Here is a 23221-nt window from a genome sequence, read left to right on the forward strand (position 1 = left end):
GCATTCTGCTCCCTGAATCAAGTGTTCATTTCCAGAATCCTGCCAAAACTCTTGTTTGCCAGTACCAGCTGGCAAAGGGTCTCCCACAAAAAGCAAGCTGTCAGGAAGTGAATATAGACAGCCTTTTCCATCGTGGGAATAAGCCAAGAACACCTCCCAGCCTTGCATGGGTATGGATCAGTTTTTAATAAGCACTCCATTAAGAAACATGTCAAAGTATTAGGTCAGTTGAGTGAGGAGCAGCGTGAGAAATATGCTTTCTCTACCTTTTCTCGTAAATTTACTGCAGTAAATCCAGCTGGGTATGAACCTCTTGATGAGAGGAAGTAAAAGATTTCTTCAACTTTTAAAAGGCTAATATGTTCAAAGGTCAGGAATATAACACGGTATATGTTAGAGAAGGAAAGACGGGATGTATGATGTGTATTGTCAGCCAGTACTCTTAAGTTCTAAAATCGCAAAGTGGTAAGTACATTGCGAGTTAACAATATCACAATGCTGAAATGGTTCACTCTGCAGCATTGAAACTGTTAAAGTTAAAATGACCGTCTATGACAGAAAGGACATTTTTTTTTTTATATCACCCTGTCATGCCAGTTAGAGACACTCCAATCAGGAGCATCTGATTGTGGTCTATGGGGACTGATCTGTTCCCTTAAATACCTGTAGACCGGGGGTTACGGTATTAGTAGCTTATTTGCACCTAAAGTTCCAATCATCAGACAGAATGAGTGAGACTGTATAATAAACTGTCAGCAGCCATTTCACAGCTGCCATTAGTTTATACACTAATCTCTCTACTTCCTTGTTGTTTGTGTTGTGGAGAAAACATATATAGTACAACCTGGAACTTACAGGGTTATTCATTTAAATGAGAATGATCAGGGATTCAAAGTGAATTTCAAATTTATGATAAAAGTAGCCGAACTGAAGGCATAGCTGACTTGGATTTTTATTTTTATTTTTTTAATTCAGCTATTTTGGTGATACATGTGAAAGTCACTTTGAATTTCATGTGAATTCCCAACAATTGATGGGCTGATGGGCTATCTATAGAGGCAGCAATTTTTTCCAAATCACTGATGCTGAAAGCCACTAACAGAAATGTGAGTGGGCTCAGATAATTCTAAGCAAAATGTACTTTACAGTAATACAAAGTGGTTGCAGTGCTTAAGCTGACCCTCTAACTCGAACTCCCTTCACCTTCAGTGTGTCAGAGTTTTTTAATCTTAGCACAAACATAATCGGAGAGCTGCACATTTACTGAAAAACATGAAATGCAACAATATCACTTTTTGTCTCTGCTGTAAGATTTTAAAAATCAAAGGTTCAGAAAACAGGCATCTGCTCAGTTTACTAACTAATGTTGCCTTGTATCTATAAAGGCAAGTGTGCCCAAAAACCTCCTTTGCATTACGTTAATTTTCTCCCTACCAGACTTTCGTTAGAACTTTGAGCAAGGAATTTAGGTAAAATTCGCCACTTCCTTTTCCAAGTTTGACTTTTAGTAAGTTGATTGACTAAAAAGCCTCCTGGTGTTTAACTTGTAATAGAAATCTGAGTAGAAACTCCTTTTAAAATCAGTAAGATTTGTTGCCATTGTCTAGTTCATGTCCCCGGACTACATTTTCCCTGATGCTGTGCCAGCACAATGGTTGTAAGAACATTATGGAAGATGTAGTCCATACCATCTGGAGTGCCAAAGGCTGCTACCCTTGACCTAGAGTTATGCTTTATTGTATTTCAGCTCAGCTGGGTTTTCATTTAAATCATATTATGTTTTAAACTTAAAACTATGTTTTAAATACCAGTATTGAGACATGGTTGATCCAATACACCCATTGTTCGTCTTTAAATACCCCCTTTAATTGTAAACCGCTGCAGAATATGTTGGCACTATACAAATGCTAATAATAACAATAACCCTTCTTTTGCTTGGATCAGGAAAAAATACCAAGTTCTACATTTGTGACTCACCTCAAGCTCCACGGATCTGTTAAATTGTAGTGTCATCAGGTCTTTGATAGATTCTAAAAGGCCTTCAACGTTTGCTCCTCGTAGAACTGGAAATACAAAAGTCAAATGTTTATCATGAGTTAGGATATATTTGGAGAAATTCTTTCACCAGTGACTTGTAAATCTAAGTGGCATTATATCAAATGACTTTAAGGTTGCTTTTGTAATTGAGAGTTTGAGTTTAATAAGTTCAAACCAACTTTGGCCTTCTGGCTGCCAGAAACATCTAACAACTGCAGAGCAAAACCAATTAAAGGCACACTATAGTCACCTGAACAACTTTAGCTTAATGAAGCAGTTTTGGTGTATAGAACATGCCCCTGCAGCCTCACTGCTCAATCCTCTGCCATTTAGAAGTTAAATCCCTTTGTTTATGAATCCTACTCACACCTCCCTGCATGTGACTTGTACAGCCTTCCATAATCATTTCCTGTAAAGAGAGCACTATTTAGGCTTTCTTTATTGCAAGTTCTGTTTAATTAAGATTTTCTTATCCCCTGCTATGTTAATAGCTTGCTAGACCCTGCAAGAGCCTCCTGTATGTGATTAAAGTTCAATTTAGAGATTGAGATACAATTATTTAAGGTAAATTACATCTGTTTGAAAGTGAAACCAGTTTGTTTTTTTCATGCAGTCTCTGTCAATCATAGCCAGGGGAGGTGTGGCTAGGGCTGCATAAACAGAAACAAAGTGATTTAACCCCTTAAGGACCAAACTTCTGGAATAAAAGGGAATCATGACGTGTCACACACGTCATGTGTCCTTAAGGGGTTAACTCCTAAATGACGGTGAATTGAGCAGTGAAATTGCAGGGGAATGATCTATACACTAAAACTGCTTTATTTAGCTAAAGTAATTTAGGTGACTATAGTGTTCCTTTAAAGGGCCACGGTTTGACATCCTTTGTATAAATCAGGGAGGGCTGGCAGGAATTTTGCCCAGAGTACCATTATTGGTACTGGTGAAATGCAGAGGGAGGTGCATGCATTGGCAACCACTAAAATTCTGCCATAGGAAAGCAACAAGGAGGAGTTGTTCATGGACAGTCACAGTTGAAGGCTGTGGCTCTGTAACTCACCACCACCACCAAAATGAGAATTTTTTAGAAGAAGATGAAATTTTCATGAAATCCTCACATTGAGTTTGTTGGAATTGCATCGAAATTCTAACGCAGTCAAAAACACACTGCTTTGTCTTTGTATTTTACTAATGCCTGATACAACTTGATATAAGGTGGAGCTACCTTTGTCAAGATTTGTAATTTAACCCCAGCTGTCAACAGTGACGACTAGAGAAAAAAAAGGATCGGTCTCGCAGGATCCTCCACAGGCGTCTGTGTTGCACTACTGCGCATGCATAAAAGTACACACTGACATGGGTTTCTGGTAGATGAAGCGTCAGAGAACTGGCAGCAACACAATGGCGGCAGCCACGAGGGACAGTTTTGGGTAAGTATAACTCACTTTCCCCTGCATCTGCTGCCGTAGAACTGAGCAGTCACGGTCAAATTAATATAATAATTGCACCCATTATGCTCGACCTCTAGGGATGGATATTAAGAGACATAGATACATAGAATTTGGCGGCAGATAAGAGCCATTCAGCCCATCTAGTCTGCCCAATTTTCTTGCATCAGTCTCTTATATCTAGGATAGTCTTGTGCCTATCCCACGCATTCTTAAACTCCCTTACTGTGTTAACCTCTACCACTTCAGCTGGAAGGCTATTCCATGCATCCACTACCCTCTCAGAAAAGTAATACTTTCTGATATTTTTAAACCTTTGCCACTCTAATTTAAGGTTATGTCCTCTTGTTGTGGTAGTTTTGTTCTTTTAAATATACTCTCCTTTACTGTATTGATTCCCTTTATATATTTTAATTTTTCTATCATATACCCCCTGTCTTGTCTTTCCTCCAAGATATACATGTTAAGATCCTTTAACCTTTCCTGATAAGTTTTGCCCTGCAATCCATGAACCAATTTCTGAATTTCTTCTCCTTCTCCTCTGAACTCTCTCTAAAGTATCAATATCCTTCTGAAGATAGGGTCTCCAGTACTGTGTACAGTACTCCAAGTGAGGTCTCACCAGTGTTCTGTACAATGGCATGAGCACTTCCCTCTTTCTACTGCTAATACCTCTCCCTATACAACCAAGCATTCTGCTAGCATTTCCTGCTGCTCTATTACATTGTCTGCCTACCTTTAAGTCATCTGAAATAATTACCCCTGAATAATTTTCCTCAGATGTTGAAGTTAGGACTCTATCAAATATTCTGTACTCTGCCCTTGGGTTTTTACGTAAAAGATGAATTATCTTGCACTTATCCACACTAAATGTCCGTTGCCACAGCTCTGACCATTTTTCTAGTTTACCTAAATCATTTGCCATATGGCTTATCCCTCCTGAAATCAGGGATCATAATTAACATAATAAGATTTGCTACAAGCAACATGTATGGTCCATTTCACACAAACAACTCGTAGAGCTGGTCTTTAATTGTGAAGCAGGTTGGTAATTCTGGTTTGTGTTTTAATTAGATGTATTGTGATAATTACGCATAACGAAACATGAACCTATTACTGTATGTAATATAACATTCATTTTTTTTGTTTTGGAGTTGTCAACTTGCAGAAATGTTTTGTTGACTTACTAAAACTACAATTCTCAAGCAAAATCAAAAATGATTACTGTTTGTTGAAAACGCATGCTTGTTATAATAATGATGAACAAGACAACAGGTGGTCAGGATGTAACTTCTCTTAAAGGATGATAAATTCCATGGACCATGTGTGATTGCGCATATCAGGCAATCTTTTACTAAAAGGTGAATGAGAATATTTACCGGTAAATACGTTTCAACTTTAAGACTAGACTTCATCAAATTGAGTTGTCACACTTTAATGAATGCCCCTTGTAAGGCCTACTGAGTGATGAAGAAACTTGAACATTAAACCATGGTAATTTTTTTTCCCTGTAACATAGGAGAATATTTTACCTGCAGTAACAAGATATGGCTCCGGATTTGTGATATCACAGAGAAGTGTTGGTCTGGTCATGGTAAATGAAGTCACACCAGTGATTCCAGAAGGAGGTGTTATTGGCACATGAGGTGTAGAAGAAATTGTGGCAGTGGGTGGATTGATGCTGGAGGCTGTGGATACCGTTGTACTTATAGTTGTCGCTGTGTTATTTGCCTTGGCTGTTGACTTTGTAGGTAAAGTTGGAAGAAATGATGTCACAACACTAGTTACAAGCACTGAAGTGGATGAATATACAAAAGAACTAGAACTGGGTTGCAAATATACGGTGGACTGAACACTTAGACTAAGAGGTACATTCAAACTAGGAGTCAAACTTGTGAGTGATACACTGAGGGTGGGTGGCATACTGCTTCCAATTGTGTTGAACATATTCACTGACAAAGTTAAGACATTCAATGAAGAAGCAATGGTATTGGATAACTCAGGCATTGGTGTGATAAACAATGATGTTTGAAGAGTTTCTTCAATCAGTGCACTGCTGGTATGATTAAAACTGATAGAGGAGGTGAGTGAGGCTGGAATGTAATCTGTTGTTAAATATAAAGAGAACAAAGGCATCAGTGGAGAGGTAGCATCTGTAACATTTGAGGTATAGAAAGTGCCAGGTTCCAATGGCAGTACGGACGTTGCCTCCACTAGTACAGAATACTCTGAGGAGACAGTATAACTTTCATATTTCCACTCAGAGCTGAATGGGGTCAGAGAGGCAACAGAGTTGATGTTTGAGGTCTGCCATGGCATTAGCCCTGACCCCTCAAAATTAATCGATTCAGTGGCAGGTGTAAATTCAGACTCAAACACAGAGCTAACTAGAAATAACTTAGATGTTTCAAGCATTGAGGTTAAGCCCTGAGATAAAGGTTCAGACAGCTCACTGGACTCCCAAAAAGTAAAAGAGGTGATAACGTTTTCATGTAATGAAAACAATGAGCTACTTGGCTCCAGAGTAAAATCCATTGATAAATGGCTAGATGATATACCAGAAGTATAAAGTGAATCTTCAGAAGAAAATATGGTTCTGCTAAAGAATTGACCAGATTCTGTTGGCACAAATGCAGGTGCTTCCACTGTGTTAATAGGCTCAAAAAGAGAAGTACCAAGGAAAGGAGTTGACACTGGTATCACCACGCTTGTGCCAAGTGTTTGATCAACAAAAATAGAGGCTGTGGCAGTAAACAACTGCTCTGTTGGTGAAAGCATGAACATTGTGGAGTCTAAGACAGAAGACACATGTGTCTCCATCTCTAAACTGAGGAACGGAATGGAAGTGGACAGAATGGCTTCAGTAAGGCTGGAACCAACATGGTTTGCCACATACATAGATGAATTTAAAGAGTCCATATGCCAAGTAGATAATGGAGACACTGAGCTCCCAGGGACTACAGTGCCAAAGAAGACAGAGGAGGGTACCTCTGTGTCTGATGTTACAGTATTCTGAGCACTAAGCTTTATGTATCCTGAGGACATTGATATGGTTTCGAAGTAATCTCCCGACATCCACTCAAAATCCTTCAACTCAGAAGTGACAGCATTTGATTGCAGGACAGTCTGAGTTTGGAGAGGTGTAAGAGGAGGCACTGGACTTAAAACCATTGTGAAAACACCTTCCTCAGTTACCAGATGACTTCTTGAAAATTCTGGTAAATCACTGCTGGTTATTCCATACACCATCAAAGTGGATGAAAATTGAGTTATTATTTGAGAAAAATCAGGGCTGGTGGTTGAATGTGGTTCTGTAGGGAGCCCAACACTAGAAAAAAATATACTCTGTAATGGACTTTTGGTTGTAATGCTGGTGATGTCATTTGATTTGGTTACAAGTTCAGTAACAGAGTTACTCTGTAAAGTTACAGATACATCCAGTAAAGTGGCCATGGGCGTGCTGTAAACCACAGTTGTGTCTTGTGTTGTGATGTGAAAAAAAGGAACATTTGACTGTTGTGAGTTCAGTAAAGACATTTCTACCAGAGAGTTCCACGAAAAAGAAATGGAGGTGGGGACCTCTGCATATGTTGTTGACATTAGTAACGTTCCTGTACTCACATCCATCTCAGTTAAATGTAAAAATCCCAGTTCAGAAATAAATGTGCTTTGCGCTGTAGCTGTATGCATAAAAAAGCTTGATTCCAATGAACTGGAAATAGGTTCAGTTTGACTTGCACCAGAAGCTTCCAGGAACAGGGTGCTTAACACATTGGCATCCAATGCTTCATTTGTCATTAGCGAATCATATAAAACAGAGGAGGTTGCCAAAGATGTGCTTGGCTGAGCACTAAGGGAAGTGAATGTCAATTCTTCATAACTTAGGGCAGCTTCACTGGAAAGTGTCCCAGCAGTTATTGCTGGTTCTAAAGCTGGTAAAGAATTCTGAAGACTGGCAGTGATTGTTCCCATGAGGTTTGGAATCTCTGAGGAAAGATATGTTGAATACATTGCAGTTTCCTTCACAGTTGTTGGTGTTGGTTCCAGATCCACTACAGAATTTGCCGGATAGATAGTTATTTTTTCCGGTGGGCCAGGGGATGCTAATAAAGATGTTAGAAACCCTGTAGCCATTTCTTCTGACTTGGTTGTGATTGTGGGTGGAATAACTTGTAATGAATTTGGAAGATGGGTTGAGATTGTTACCAGAGACACTGTAAAATCTGAAAAAAGCGATTCTTGAAATTCTGTGGTAGGTTCTTGTTGCTCAGCTATTTTGGTAGATTCCACAACTAGTATGGGTGTCTGAGTAAAAGTGATTATTTCTGTAGAGTCAGGAAACTTAGTGTCTTGAGACAGCGGAAACACTGTAGACTGTTCTTCTAAACCAGCTGTGATTGAAGAAGATTTTACAGCTTGTACAAAATTCAGAAGCTGGTCAGTATAATTTCCTGGCTCTTCTGGCAAAACAGATGTCGGTGCAGGTGTAGTAGGCTCCATGGTGTTTTTGGTTGATGTTCCGATGACTAAAAAAAAAAAAGAGAGCTGATAGATTAGTTTAAAAAAGAAATTAAAGGCACAAAACAGAGTATGGTCATAACACACAGCAATGCTTAAAACTAGATGTGTAACTAACGCATTTTTTAAGAAGTTGCTTCAAAGGTATGAGATATAGAAAACCAACCCATTCATCGTTTAATTTTAAATAGGTAATGAAATAAATAATGTATGCATGCAGAGCCGGCGCCACCGTTAGGCGAAATATGCATTCACCTAGGGCGCTGGCCTGCAGGGGGCGTCCAGCGGGATATTTCCTGGTGGGCTCCCCCTGTCTTGAACTGCAGCACTGTGCGAGAGGCTCTAGAGCCGCGTCCCCTCAGCGCCGGGCGACTCCTCCAGGTGCCCGAGGGTGGGGGCGCCCAGAGGAGCCCTGTCACAGTATGGCAGAGCAGGCACCTTCTTACATTGATGACAGGTGCCTGCTCTGCCATCAAATGCCGGTGACCGGAGGACAGGGGGACAGAGCAGGCAGGCAGCGAGGGAGGCTCTTCTTGCAGTCTCTCACGCCTCCCTCGCGGGCCCTCTGTGATGCCGGGAGCCGGAATATGACATCATTATGGCCCCGGCATACTAAACGGCGAGCAGGAGGAGTGAGAGGCTGCCCCACACTGGACCCCAGGGAGGTGAGTATCTGAGTATTTGTCAGTGAGTGAGTGTCAGCCTGTGTGCATCTGTCAGTGAGTGTATGTATGTATGTCAGTGAGTGAGTGTCTGTGTGTGTGTGTGTCTGTCAGTGAGTGTATGTCTGTCAGTGAGTGTGTGTGTGTCTGTCAGTAAGTGTATGTCTGTGTGTGTGTGTCTGTCAGTGAGTGAGTGTATGTCTGTCAATAAGTGTGTGTGTCTGTCAGTGAGTGTATGTCTGTCAGTGAGTGTCTGTGTGTGTGTGTGTGTGTGTGTCAGTGAGTGAGTGTATGTCTGTCTGTCAGTAAGTGTGTGTGTGTGTGTCAGTGAGTGTATGTCAATCAGTGAGTGTGTGAGTGTATGTCTGTCAGTAAGTGTGTGTGTGTGTGTGTGTGTGTATGTCTGTCAGTGAGTGTCTGAGTGAGTGTATGTCTGCCAGTGAGTGTGTGTATCTGTCAGTGAGTGTCTGTGTGCGTTTCTGTCTGTCATTGAGTGAATGTATGTCTGTCAGTGAGTGCGTGTGTGTGTGTCTGTCAGTGTGTGTGTGTGTCTGTCTGTCAGTGAGTGAGTGTATGTCTGTCAGTGAGTGTCTGAGTGAGTGTATGTCTGCCAGTGAGTGTCTGTGTGAGTGTGTGTCATTGAGTGAGTGTATGTATGTCAGTGAGTGTGTGTGTATGTCTGTCAGTGAGTTTCTGTGTGTGTGTGTCATTGAGTGAGTGTATGTGTGTCAGCGTGTGTGTGTCTGTCAGTGAGTGTGTGACATGAAGGGGCGGCAAAATGTATCTTTGCCTAGGGCGGCAGAAATCCTTGCACCGGCAGTGTATGCATGTATTACTAATGCAATAGGAACACTATAGCATTAGGAATAGAAATATGCAATTCTAATGCTATAATGTTCTCTTACCTATTTATATGTCCCTCCCTCACGTGAAGGTTTGAAAGACAAGTAAAACTTATGTTTCTGCCCTCTATAAGGATGGAAAGATCCTACTTACTACACTATGCTACATGGTTTTATGCTTTGTCTTTTATCAAAGAATGATTATAGATTTTGTGTAAATGTTACATTCTGTAAGCGATTTTAACTACCCAAAAATAGTACCTATGACATATAAACACAACTTATTGAGGGTATCCACTCTGACCTAATTTGCCTAATATTTCTGATTGACTAATTGGGGGAGTGGAGATTGGCGCTGGAGGCAAATTTTTGGTTAAACCGTTCACAAATGGTTTAACCCCTTGAGGTAAGTGTGTGCCGGGGGCCTCTTTGCATAATAACAACTTTATTTAGATGAAGTTGTTATAGTGCCTGGAGTGTTCCTTTAATTAGTTATGTGATGGAAAATGAACATAACATATAAGCGAATAAACATATGGAATTGGCAACAAAAAAACAAAAAAGGGTGAACTAATAAAATACTCAAAACTAAAAATTTACTCATAAGATTAAATTAGTGTGCTTTAATTAACTGCTTAAAGTTCTAAAGTGGATAGCAGCTCAAAACTCTCCAATGTGGGAATACCCCTATACCCATCCACAGATAAAATTACAAATGTGATAAAAGTGGTAAAGTGGAGTGCTAGAAAAAGTGCAAGTGCAATTGTTCTTACCTTTAATAAATGTATATGTCACGGGTAAACATTGAATACATAAAAGAAGGAAACAAAAACAAATATATAGTGTAGATGGTTATACACATAGAGCTTGAAATAATAAATGATAGGATCCACTTACATGGTAAAGAGCCTGTAACTATTGCTCTGTAATCAACGCCTTTGTGCCTTTATCGTAGCATACCGCCATCCATCAAGTAGATCACCATAATGATTGGCTGCAACACCACCGTATGAAAGAAAACTAGATTTGAGAGCGACATTTAAAAACGACAACTTCTGGAGCTACACATAGAGCCAGCAGAGGAAGCTCAAATGAACAAAACGCGTATTGGCATTTGATTCCAAGGACTTAGTATATATATGCTTTCATTTATATTTGTTTTATAATTGTTTTAATTGCACTTTGGTAAATAAACATTTTACTATTAACTCAGCATAGTTTATGGTTCTATGTGATCTTCAGCTCCAGAAGGGATCAGTTTTAGGTCTTGCCAGCCATGAATTAAGCACCAGGCATTCAATCCCAGAGTCAGGATTTATGAGCTGAAAAACTTTTTAAGCAATCGATATATGGAAGTATAGTACATTACATACTGTACCATTGGAGTTCTTTCTTTTCTTTCGATATACCCACAAATGGAGACCCACTCGATGGATGGTGGTATGCTACCATAAAGGCATAAAGGCGTTGATTACAGAGCTAGTAGTTACAGGCTCTAATCCATGTGAGTGGGATTTACTATTTCCAGCTCTATATATTCAAAATCATCCTTAAATCCCAGACAAATATAAGTCCACAAACCCCAACTTTTTATTGCGTAGCTGCCAGCATCTCAATAGATAGAGGATTCTGGATACTGTTAATATACAGATCCCCAGGAAATGGGAAGAAATTTCTTCAGGAACTGGGGGGGCGTGGCCAGCAGAGCAGCACACCAGACGTGTTTATTTGGAGCTCCTGCTTCACGAATACAAAACCGACCCAAAAGCCACGAAAAAGCCGAACCGAGACCCGAAAAGCAAACAGCAACAAACACCAAACCCCCTGCAGAGATATGGGGAAAAAAAATAAGAAAATCACCCGCCCAGAGAGCTCCCACCAGCCCGACATTAGGCGCTCCTTTACAAGGCCGCAACCAGCTATGCAGGCCAAAATGGCGCCGAGCAGACCCCATAGCGACAGTGATTCCGATTCCTCGGTGGAGAGGGAGGAATCCCAGGCCGCAACCCCGACACCCGCGTTATACGGGTCGGAGACCTCGGACTCTGATGACTCACCCTCCACTAAAGGTGACATCAAGAAGCTCCTCATCGATCTCAGAGAGATGTGGAAATCTGACCTGGCCGGCGTAAAGACGGAGGTCGCTGGACTGAAAGGGCGCCTGGACGCAATTGAAACCCGAGAGGGTACCAGAGACGACTCCCTGACGGACACCAAAAGACAGGTAGAGGCACTGACACTTCAGCTGCAGGGGCTCAAGCGCACGGTTACAATGATGGACACACGCCATCGTAAACGGAATGTCCGCATACGCGGAGCCCCTGAGGATATAGACTCTGAGGCCCTACTGGATTACACAAACCAAGTGGCAGCGGCTATGGGAGCAAAACCTGATGGAGACACAAGGCCGATAACGGCCGCGTTTCGAATCCGGAAATCCCCGACCGCCCCAGCGGATGCCTCAAGAGATATAATAGCCGTTACCCGAAACGTCGCAGTTAAAACGGCGATGATGGCCTACTCCAGGAAAACCCCCACCGTTACCGTGGACAACCACCAAGTAAGAGTCTTCGCAGACATCCCATTTACTACACTGCTCGAGCGGAGGAAACTCTCGCCGATCACCCAACAACTGCGAGACAAGGGAATCCGGTACCGGTGGGGCGCAACAGGCACATTGGTGGTCCCACAAAAGGACTCAATACTCACGTTGTCTGCAGACGAAGACCCGGCAGGATTTCTCCAGACCCTCCAGTTACAGCAGCAGACACCCATGGAGGGGGAATCAGAGAACCGGGAGGACAAGAACCGAGGAAGCGGCGGCAAGGCTGAGAGGAAAAGGAGCAAACAGCACTCATACAACCCCCCACAGACCTAAACGAGCAGGGAACTTATGACTCCTACCGCAAACCAGCTGCACGGCTGCAAAAGACCTATGGGGAATTTAAGGCAATGACAGCAGATAGAGACTCTGAGCCAGGACTTTATACTTTATAGTTTAGCATTCCTTACTTTACAAATTATTATGATTTTCTTTATGATGTTTCCTTTATTTGCATTTTACTTTAATATTATATATACACGGGGCATACAGCTAAGGGAGGGGAGTCTTGGTGCGAAAGGTATAGGCGATTCTTTCTTGGGCATCAGAGACTTCCAGCCTGACCCAATAGGCCACCGCCAGCATACATGCACCCATTAGGCTATTATCCCTCGTTAAGATATTTCAATGGGAGTTAGCCAAACGGCACTACTGGATCCAATAAACACTGTACATAGTATCTCATTCCATCTGGAGCACCCCTTTGTAAGATGGCCCGACACTAGAAGCGCTATATTGTCAGTTAACCAGGGGTCAACAGATCAGTGGTAACCCATGATTTATGTCTCCCACCGTGGCTTGGATGCCGCACAATTACCAGACATGCGGACACGTAGACGTAGCTACTTGTATTATGATCCCAACAGTTCCTAGTCTCGCAAACAGATAGGTCCTCAGCACAACCTTTCCCTTGGTTGTACTGGCTACCAAGCTCTTTAATTTGCAGTGCAATGGGCCGGCAGCACCAGGCTGGGGATTCACCATGCATGCCTAACCTGCTAGAATTAAATGATCCGGCACCCGCATAGTACCCGCTACTCATCCTGCTTAGTAAATATGGCCGGGCAGACGGTTTCACTGTATAACGCCTTGATGTCTATGCCTTGCCTGATGTACCTAGACGCGCCACAACAGATACGCCGTATCCGAACAAATTTGCCCCCTTACATATCCTACCCTTTATTAATACTAGATATGCGCAACTAAGAATGTCTCACACCTATTTTCTCGTTATTAATTATTAATTTTTATGTCTAGATAGACTCGCTTCTATGCCAACTTAGTTTTCACTAACCGCCTAAGCAGTATGATATTTGATTGTTTTCCTTACAAAAATGTACAGTTTCTCTTTGAGACATGTAAAACTGGATACTTCTGTCACTAAGCAATGTCATGATTACTGATATCATTTGTATTATTCTGAAACACAACAAAAATAAAGAATTATAAAAAAAAAATTTCTTCAGGAACTCTCAGAACTTTTGGCTGTCTTTTTCCTTGAACACCCCAGATGGCTTATATTGGGAGATTTCAACACTTGGATTGACGACATCATATCCCTTGCAAGATCTCCTCAGCTTGATGAGTGCACTCGGCTTCACACAAATTGTCGCCACTTCCACCAACAGAAAAGGTCATACAATAGATCTAGTGTTCCAGTCTGGACTAGAAGTGTCACCAGTAACTGTAAATCCAGTTGTTTGGTCAGACCACCACTCCATTCACTTATCCATTGTATCACAATCAGCCAGACCACAGCCTCAGAACCTGGTCAAACACTGATCATTAAAAGGGGTGATGCCATTGGATGTAACATCACATACGGATCTAAGTGAACTAATCGGCACCTTTGAAGACCCCAGCTCCTTAGTCCGACTCTACAACAAAACCATGAGAGTTACCCTAGAAAGCATTGCACCAACACACATACGCACTGTCAAAACCCACAACAATGCACCGTGGTTTGATAGTACCATCAGAGAAATTAGGAAAACACACAGTAAACTCGAGAGAAAGTGGCGCAGGACACATGATCCAGAGAATAGAGCTGCTCTTACCAAACATCTAAACGAATATCAATTTAAGATTACTCAGAAAAAAATCATTTTTATCACGCAAAATTGCACTCTCCCACACTAGACCCAGGCAACTGTTTCGCACAGTAGAAAGGCTCTGCAAAACAGCATGCATGAATATCCCCACCAACTTTTCTCAGTATAAGTATTAAGCATTTGTGATCTTCTTCAGAGAGAAGATTTCCTCAATCCGAGCCTCTATCACAGCAAGCCAAACAGTGTCACACCAGAACCACTACAATGGAATGCCAGATGTCCCCAGTTTATGGTTCACTTTTACAAATGTGGATATAAAGGGAGTTAAAAGAACCATGCAAAGGCGGAGCCTGACCGCGAAGGAAGATGGACGCCTGATCCCTGTGCTCCCTCTCGCTATAGCACTGCCATCCGCTACCATCAGCGACCCCCCCTGTACACAGACCCCGAAATCACACCGTACCGGTGCATCAAGCTCTGCCCGACAATCCACTCCATGGGCGGAGGTAAAAAAAAGAAGGATCTTACCCCATCGGTGGCGACAATGTTCCGCGCGCCGGCCACCTCGCAACGGCCCCCCTCCTCGCAACCCCGAGAGGAGGAAGAATCGGAACCGGAGGAATATGCCCACAGCTCGGACCCCACAGCACCACTCACAATAGGCATCCTGAGGGGTATGCTCCACGAGGCCACGGCCGACATAAAGACACACGTGGCTGCCGAAGTTACCAAACAACTGGTAGGCCTCAGAAAGGATATCACTGCGCTCACTAATAGGGCCGACCTCACAGACACCCACATCTCCAAGCTCAAAACCACATCCACTGAGCAGGCCCAGGACATTGCATATTTTCACGGCCGCATAGCAGCCCTAGAGGACAGCCTTGAGGACCTTAACAACCGCTCACGGAGAAATAACATACGAATTAGAGGCCTGCCTGAATCAGTCACTCCGGACCAACTGATTCCCACTCTTAAAGGTATATTTCGCTCACTGGCCCCAGACCTCACAGCGAGAGATATGGAAATGGATAGGGCCCACAGGGCCTTGCGACCCCCCAGCCTGAACCCCACCACCCCAAGAGACATAATCACGAGACTCCACCATTTCCCAGCTAAAGAGAAATTGCTCCAAGCAGCCAGGTACAAGCAGCCTACATACCAAGATCATCGCCTCACCTTCTTCCAGGACCTCGCTCCATCGACGCTGAAGAAAAGAAGGGACCTGAAACCACTCACCTTAGCCCTCCAACAAAAGGGGATGAAATACACCTGGGGTCACCCCTTTAAACTGATGGTAAGAAAAGATGACCAAACCCACACCCTCCTCTCCCCGATAGAAATGGGACCCTTCGCTGACTCACTGGGGATCCAACTGGTACAATACGCCCCACCAACCCGTAACTGGTCCGACTCCAGACACACAGACGAGCCAAGGACACAACAACCACCAAAGAAGCTTAAAACACCAACTCCGACACAACCACAACCAGAGGAACCGGAGCGAACAGCTCCTAGGCACTAACCATGCCACCATATCAAGATAGGTCTACCCGGGCCGCGGAGAAGGTAACTGACACAAAATACGCCACTCTTCTCTGGCACGACTACCCCTCCACTGACCTTCCAACCGCCCTACCTGGGTGACCCACAATTACTGCACAATGGCCAGCGCCAACCTGCAGCCCGACCCTGAATCCCAGAAAGCAACGTTCAACCATCTGCCAAGAGAACCACCCCAATACAACCACCCCCAGAAGGGAAGCCGGGCGAGCACCGAGGACTAGTGCCCCCGGAATCCCCCCCCTCCACCTCTCAACCCCACACGGTCAGCAGCACCAAATGGACTGGACTAACATATAGAAAACCGCAACAACCCACCTGCCACAACTCACTTGGCACTCATCAACCGGGAAACCCATGGACTATACCTTATACCACCACCCCCTACTAACACCCGCAACTCTAAGCCTGCTACATCCATGCCAACATCGATAGTCGCAGGCCTACTGGACTCCATCGAGAACTTACTTACCCAACATCCTGAAACCCCACCGATACAGCCTACTGTCGCAAGAAGACCGCCATTTACCGTTGTGGTCTAGCAAGTATACTGCAATGCGGACTTTGGGGGGCACACGGGATAACCACGCACCTGCACTTATCCACATACAACACATGCCTGAAACATGGGCACGCCACACAACACTCAATACCCATAGGACGTAGTAAGACTGCAGACAGACCACCCTTAACAGGCGCAAGCCACACACATACATACACAATTGGACAAACCCACCGTCAACGACCACTCACACTGCAAACACACGAAGTCCATGGTCACACACACGAACAACACAAGCACGATCCCCCACACTCAGTGAAACCCATGACCCACCCCGCATAGACCACCATAATGATAGCTACCACTCCCCATGGGGAGAGACCAAACTCCACGTTGACCGAACACTCAAGCTCCACCACTTTATGACAGAGAATGCACCGGACCCAATGATCTTATCTGACTTCAGGGATAGGGACAAGCAGACCCACACAGCACGCATATGCATACCACTGGCCGAATTGTAAAATGTAATGACGATGGTTTTTGTTATTAATGGTTTAACAATGTTCTTTGTGTTTGCTTCTCCTGCAATGTTGTTTATATATGTATTGTACTGTTATAATTTTATGCAGATATCTGCCACAACATATGTTGGTACGTTCCTCGCTAACCCTCGCGAGCTCCAACCTCTCCAGACTCCACCGCAGATACCTCATGACCCCAGCAACCCCACGCTTAAACCTCCGACCCGAACCAACCAGCCACAGCACCGATGCAACCACGACACACACAGGGGAAAGACTCACGACAATATAGATGACTTACATCTCTCAAAAACCGTGAGTAACACACGACATAATGTGCTAGAGGGGAGAGGTTACGGGAACGTGAAAACCTTCCTCCTCTCTCCCGGACACACACACACCCGGACCCCTAAGGGGCACTCCACTCATTCAACCCCACCCCACAGGCACCAACGAACCCCCCACAACGCCTGGCACCAGAGATATAAGACCAGGTACATCCCCCTTAACCTCTCCACCCCACCCCAGATCGCCACGATCAACCCACGACCCACCCCACACCCCCCACCCAACCTTCTCTGAATAAAGAGAACCGGACCTGCAGGCCTCTCACCACAAACCCGCAGACAACCCACCACAAACAATGCCTAGATCAATCTCCTGTGTATCGCTTAACTGCAAGGGCCTAAACAACCCAGCCAAACGACATCAACTGATGCGTTGGGCGACCCGCACAAGGGCTGACATAATCCTACTTCAGGAAACACACTATGAGGAAAGTAGACATTTCCCCCTTAAAAATAAACACTACACAACATGCCACCTAGCAAACTCCCAAACAGGCAAACATAACGGGGTGGCCATACTCCTACACAAATCCTGCCCGATAACGTTCCAAGACTCAATAGCAGACCCACAAGGCAGATTCCTGACTCTCACTGGCAACCTGGGGAACCACAGGTATGCCATCTCTACCATTTACGCGCCCAACAAACCGGATCCACTCTTCTGGATAACCCTCAAGGCCCACCTAAAGCTATTTACCTCACATCACATTATACTAGGAGGTGACTTCAACGCGGTCATGTCCCCCCTTCTAGACCGCAAACGGGCCACGACCACCAACAATAAAAACCCCAAACACCCCAACAAACTTGATAAATCGCTGACGGATCTCACACTCCACACCGGGCTCCTAGACGTATGGAGACTCCAACATACCGACACACCAGACTTTACCTTTTACTCACACCCACATTCCTCATACTCCAGGATCGACATGTTCCTGATCTCCCCCTCACTACTTCCACTGGCTACAAACTCCTCCATAGGCACCATTACATGGTCAGATCATGCGGACATCTCACTAGAACTTCAGATCCCTCTCTCCACTAGGACATGGACCTGGCGCCTGAACCCCGCCCTGCTCCATAACCCAGAGATAAGGCAGACCATACGTACAGAATTAGGGAATTATTTCGAGGAAAACAAAGATTCGGTACCCTCAGTGGGCACACTTTGGGCGGCACACAAGACGGTGATTAGAGGGAAGTTAATAGAGCTGGCCACTAGACAGAAAAAACAAAAACTGGCGGAATTACAACACCACCTACTCCAACTACGGACCCTCACAGACCAACACAAAACGAACCCAACCCCAAACGTCCTCCTGCAAATCAAATCCCACCAGCAATCCGTCAAATCATTCATGGCCAAAGACTCTCAAAAAGCACTCCTATGGACCAAACAACTTTTCTACGACAAATCCAACAAAGCAGACTCCCTCCTTGCACGCAAACTACGCCATAAAACCCAAACCAAACGGATAGACAAAATTAACTCACCCAAGGGGACAACTTATGACACCCCTGACCACATAGCCTCCATCTTCGCCAAATACTTTACTAAACTATACGACCACAAACCGGAAGCCCGGCAACAACCGTGCCAAACAACCTCCCAAAAAGCCATAGACTCCTACCTGCGCGACATCCCCCTCCCCACACTGACCGACGAAGCGAGAGAGCAACTCGCAGCCCCCATCACGACAGAGGAAATAACATACACGCTGAAAACAATCAAACCACATAAAAGCCCAGGCCCGGACGGATTTACGGGCCTATACTATAAAACATTTCCCGACATTCTCACCCCACACCAAGCTACGCTCTTCAATTCACTCCTACAGGGCGACGCCTTGCCAAGCGACATGCTGAGATCTAACATATGCCTCATCCCGAAACCAAATAAAACACACCTTGACCCGGGACATTACAGACCCATCTCCCTGCTAAATGTAGACACCAAAATATTCACTAAACTACTGGCAAACCGAGTACAACCCTTCCTTCCAACACTGATCCACCCAGATCAGGTGGGATTTATCCCCTCCAGGCAAGCAAGCGACAACACCAGACGTACCCTGGACCTCATGTGGGTAGCCCAACACCGACAGATCCCGACCCTTCTCCTCTCCATGGACGCAGAGAAGGCATTTGACCGCCTTCTCTGGCCCTACCTATTCTCCACCCTTAGGAGATTCGGATTCCCCACACCCTTCACCACAGCCCTGACTACCCTCTACCACAGACCAACGGCCACGCTCTTGATACCCAACGCGACGCCAACGACAATCACAATCTACAACGGAACGAGACAGGGTTGCCCACTGTCACCTCTCCTTTTCGCCCTATCCCTAGAACCCCTTCTACAAAAAATACGGAACTCCCCATTAATACAGGGCCTTAAAATAAACAGAGACGAGTACAAAATCGCAGCTTATGCAGACGACATATTGCTGACAATCACGAAACCCACGCAATCCCTCCCACCCTTGATCACACTCTTAGACGAATACGCGACACTATCGGGGTATAAGTTAAACCTCGACAAAACTGAAACCCTACCACTGGGAATCAGCGAACCAACTCTAAGACAACTGGAAACCACGCACCCATTCACCTTCAGAAACGACAATATCCGATACCTCGGCATTCTACTCCCCAATCACCTCCCCACCCTCTACAGTGTGAATTACACCCCCCTAATCCAACAAGCATACACAGACCTCCAACGCTGGGACAATATGCCAATCTCATGGCTGGGCAGAATAACCTCCATTAAAATGAATCTGCTGCCTAGATTCCTATACCTATTTCAAACCCTGAGCATCCAAATTTCCCGAAAAGACTTCAAACTGCTCCAAACCAAAATTGATAATTTCATCTGGTCCAATAAGAGACCACGAATCAAACGTTCCACAATGTACCAAAACACCAAAGCTGGAGGTCTCGGACTCCCAAATTTCTACAACTATTACCAAGCTGCCCAATTAGCACAGATCCAACATCTACACACCGCCCCAGGTACGAAACTATGGGTTGACTTAGAACACGACCTGCTAGGCGGAGACCACCCCTCACTACTCTTCTGGCTCCCAAAGCAACTAAGACCGAACACCCCACAAACAGCCCCAACCCTGCAAACATCCTTCCAAATATGGGACAGAGTCATCCGCAAAACCACTCTCATCAACAAACCTTCCCCACTCACCCCAATCCTACGCAACAAACAATTCCCCCCTGGGATGACACCCAGAGACTTCGCACACTATGAAGACAATGGCCTCTCCCGCTTCTTCCACTTCTTCAGAGCCAACCAACTAATCCAATTTCCAGACCTGCCCAGACAAACCCCACTGACCACCCACGACCAATTCAGATATATACAAATCCGCAGCTTTCTCTCTAACCCCACTCACAAGGCCACAGCAACCACCAAACTTACCCAATTCGAACACAACTGCATACACAAACCAGTACACAAAAGCCAAATCTCCTCCATCTACCTCCAACTAAACTCCACCTCCCAGACAGACGCAATCTCCTACACCAGAACATGGGAAAGAGATATAGGCCCACCGACCGACACTTCGGACTGGGCGAGCATATGGGAAGCAACAGCCTCCCTCACGATATGCGTAAACCACAAGGAGCAGGCATATAAAACGCTCCACCGCTGGTACCTAACACCCCTACGAATGAAACAAATGGGCTGCTCCACCACAGATACATGTTGGAAGGGCTGCGGAGCCCAAGGCACCTACATCCATCAATGGTGGGCATGCCCCCACATATCCCAATTATGGACAGCCGTTACCAACTTGACATCCCAAGTCCTACACACGGACATTCCCATGGACCCCTGGATATGGCTACTCTCCAAACCCTATGCCCCACTGGTCAGATCCCAAAACAAATTACTAGCGAAGATAGCGCTGGCTGCCAGACGTGCAATAGCAGAACAGTGGGGTAATCAAAACCCCCCCACTCTGGCAACGACGATACAAAAAATAAAAGAGGCAATGGAGATGGACAAACTTTCAGCCCTTTTACATGACACCACCCACCACCACAACAAGATATGGGATCCCTGGCTGATACACCACCTACTGCACAACCCCTGAGACCGGATGACCTAGCACCCGTCTCACTGACCCACACCTCCCTCACCTAACGCATGGCCTCCCCCAAGGCCGTGAATCCCATCCACACCCACCTGCAACGCTCAAAACCCACCACACAGCCGATACACGACTGTAAATTATGCCATCTCCCACAAGACCAGACTCTGCCCGGCAACACCCCGCTAACCGAAACCAACCGAGACTCACAAACTGCATAGACAACCCCAATACCTACCCTCTCCCGCACCACTGGCCCTCATGAACACGCTAACTGCATACATAGGCACTGCACATTGGAGATAATGAGGCCATCCGAGATGACACACACCGCCCCCTGCAACTACTCGATAGCAGTAGCACACAAGAGATACAAGACGCACTGAAACATAGACGGGACACTGGGTAACTCCCTGCCCCCTCTCCTCAGGGCCTGCACCCTACCAAACAACCTGACAATACCATGGACTCTATACGCAAAGTAAAGGAATATGTACCCTACCCCCCACCCTTTTCATTTCTGTTCCCCACCCCAATACCCAGACAAAGAACAACAGATATCGACTAGATTGTAGAAAATGTTTATTTGCAATTAAAGCAGGTGGAAACCACCAACAGATAACTGATATACACGCTCGAACTGTTTGCCTACTGTAAAAAGCACACGTCTGTTTTGTGAAATTTGTACTACAAACTTTAACTTCCCGTTTTCTTTTCTGTACCCCCACCCCATAAAACAAAAATCTTTCAAAATAAAGAATTAAAAAAAAAAAAAAAAAAAAGAACCATGCAAAAGTTACACCTTACTACATGTGACTTGCTCCAACTCAGCTTATATCTGCATGCATTGAAACACTCGTCCCAGCCCTCACAAAAATAGTACAGTGTTCACTAAAAACTGGAGACTTCCCAGATCCTCTAAAAGAAGCTGTGGTAAAACCACTCCTAAATAAACCTTTATTAGACCCAGACTGCATGACTAATTACAGACCAGTATCCAACCTTCCATTTCTGGAGAAAATAATAATAAAGTAGTGGCAACTCAACTGGAGGTCCATCTATCAAGCTTGAACATCTTTTATCCTTTCCAGTCAGGTTTCAGATGCCGCCACAGCACTGAAACAGCGCTAGTCCAAGTGCTAAATGTTCTCCTTATGGCGAGAGACAAAGCTGAATACTCCATCCTAATCCTCTTGGATCTCTCAGCTGCATTTGACACCATTGACCATAGGAGTTTAATAGAGCACTTGCAGCACATCTGCAGTCTAGGAGGCACAGTCTTTAACTGGTTTAAATATTTCCTCACTGGTAGGTTACAGAGTAACATAAGGATCAAGCTCATCGGCACCAACAGAACTCACCTGCGGAGTTCCACAAGGATCCATCTTGTCTCCCATGCTATTCGCAATTTACTTGCTACCACTGGGGGACATCATTAGGCGACACGGCCTAAAGTAAAATTGTTATACTGATGACACACAACTCTACTTCTCCTTTGCTCCAGATATCACAGACCCAACATGCCGCATCAACAGTTGCTTAGCAGACCTCATAGAATGGATGAATACTAGTTGGCTTAAAGTGAACCCGGACAAAACAGAGTTACTCTTGGTGAGGGGACCCCAGACAACAAAAATATCCCATTATCACCCAACTGGCCTGCAGCTTGGAGGCTCTGAATTCATCAGTTCAACAAAGGTACGAAACCTTGGAGTGCTGATTGACTCTGGACTATCATTTAAACAGCAGATTTCCTCTGTAATAAAATCTGCCTACTTTCATCTGAAAAACATAGCCAGGATACAACACATAATTCCACCAGATGATATGCCAACATTAATCCATGCATTTGTATCCTCTCGGCTAGATTACTGCAATGTACTTTACTTGGGCCTCCCAGAAAAATCACTCAATCGCCTTCAGACTGTACAAAATGCAGCAACCAAACTACTGACCAATCAAACTCACTCCTGCCACATAACACATGTTCTCCACTCCCTGCACTGGCTTCCA

The 23221-nt window shown here is 44.6% G+C and overlaps 1 protein-coding gene across 1 annotated transcript in view; it reads right to left on the reverse strand.

The window, feature by feature from the left end:
• KIAA1549 (KIAA1549 ortholog) overlaps positions 1–23221 on the reverse strand; it is a 199140-nt gene that overhangs the window by 71270 nt on the left and 104649 nt on the right. The window contains exons 2-3 of the mRNA XM_063447620.1: positions 5015–8008; positions 1978–2063 (exon numbers count right to left, since the gene is read on the reverse strand). Coding sequence (XP_063303690.1) covers positions 1978–2063; positions 5015–8008 — 3080 coding nt within the window. The remainder of the gene's footprint in view (positions 1–1977; positions 2064–5014; positions 8009–23221) is intronic.

The sequence above is a fragment of the Pelobates fuscus genome, chromosome 3 (assembly GCF_036172605.1).
Source record: "Pelobates fuscus isolate aPelFus1 chromosome 3, aPelFus1.pri, whole genome shotgun sequence".
NCBI classification, from domain to species: domain Eukaryota; kingdom Metazoa; phylum Chordata; class Amphibia; order Anura; family Pelobatidae; genus Pelobates; species Pelobates fuscus.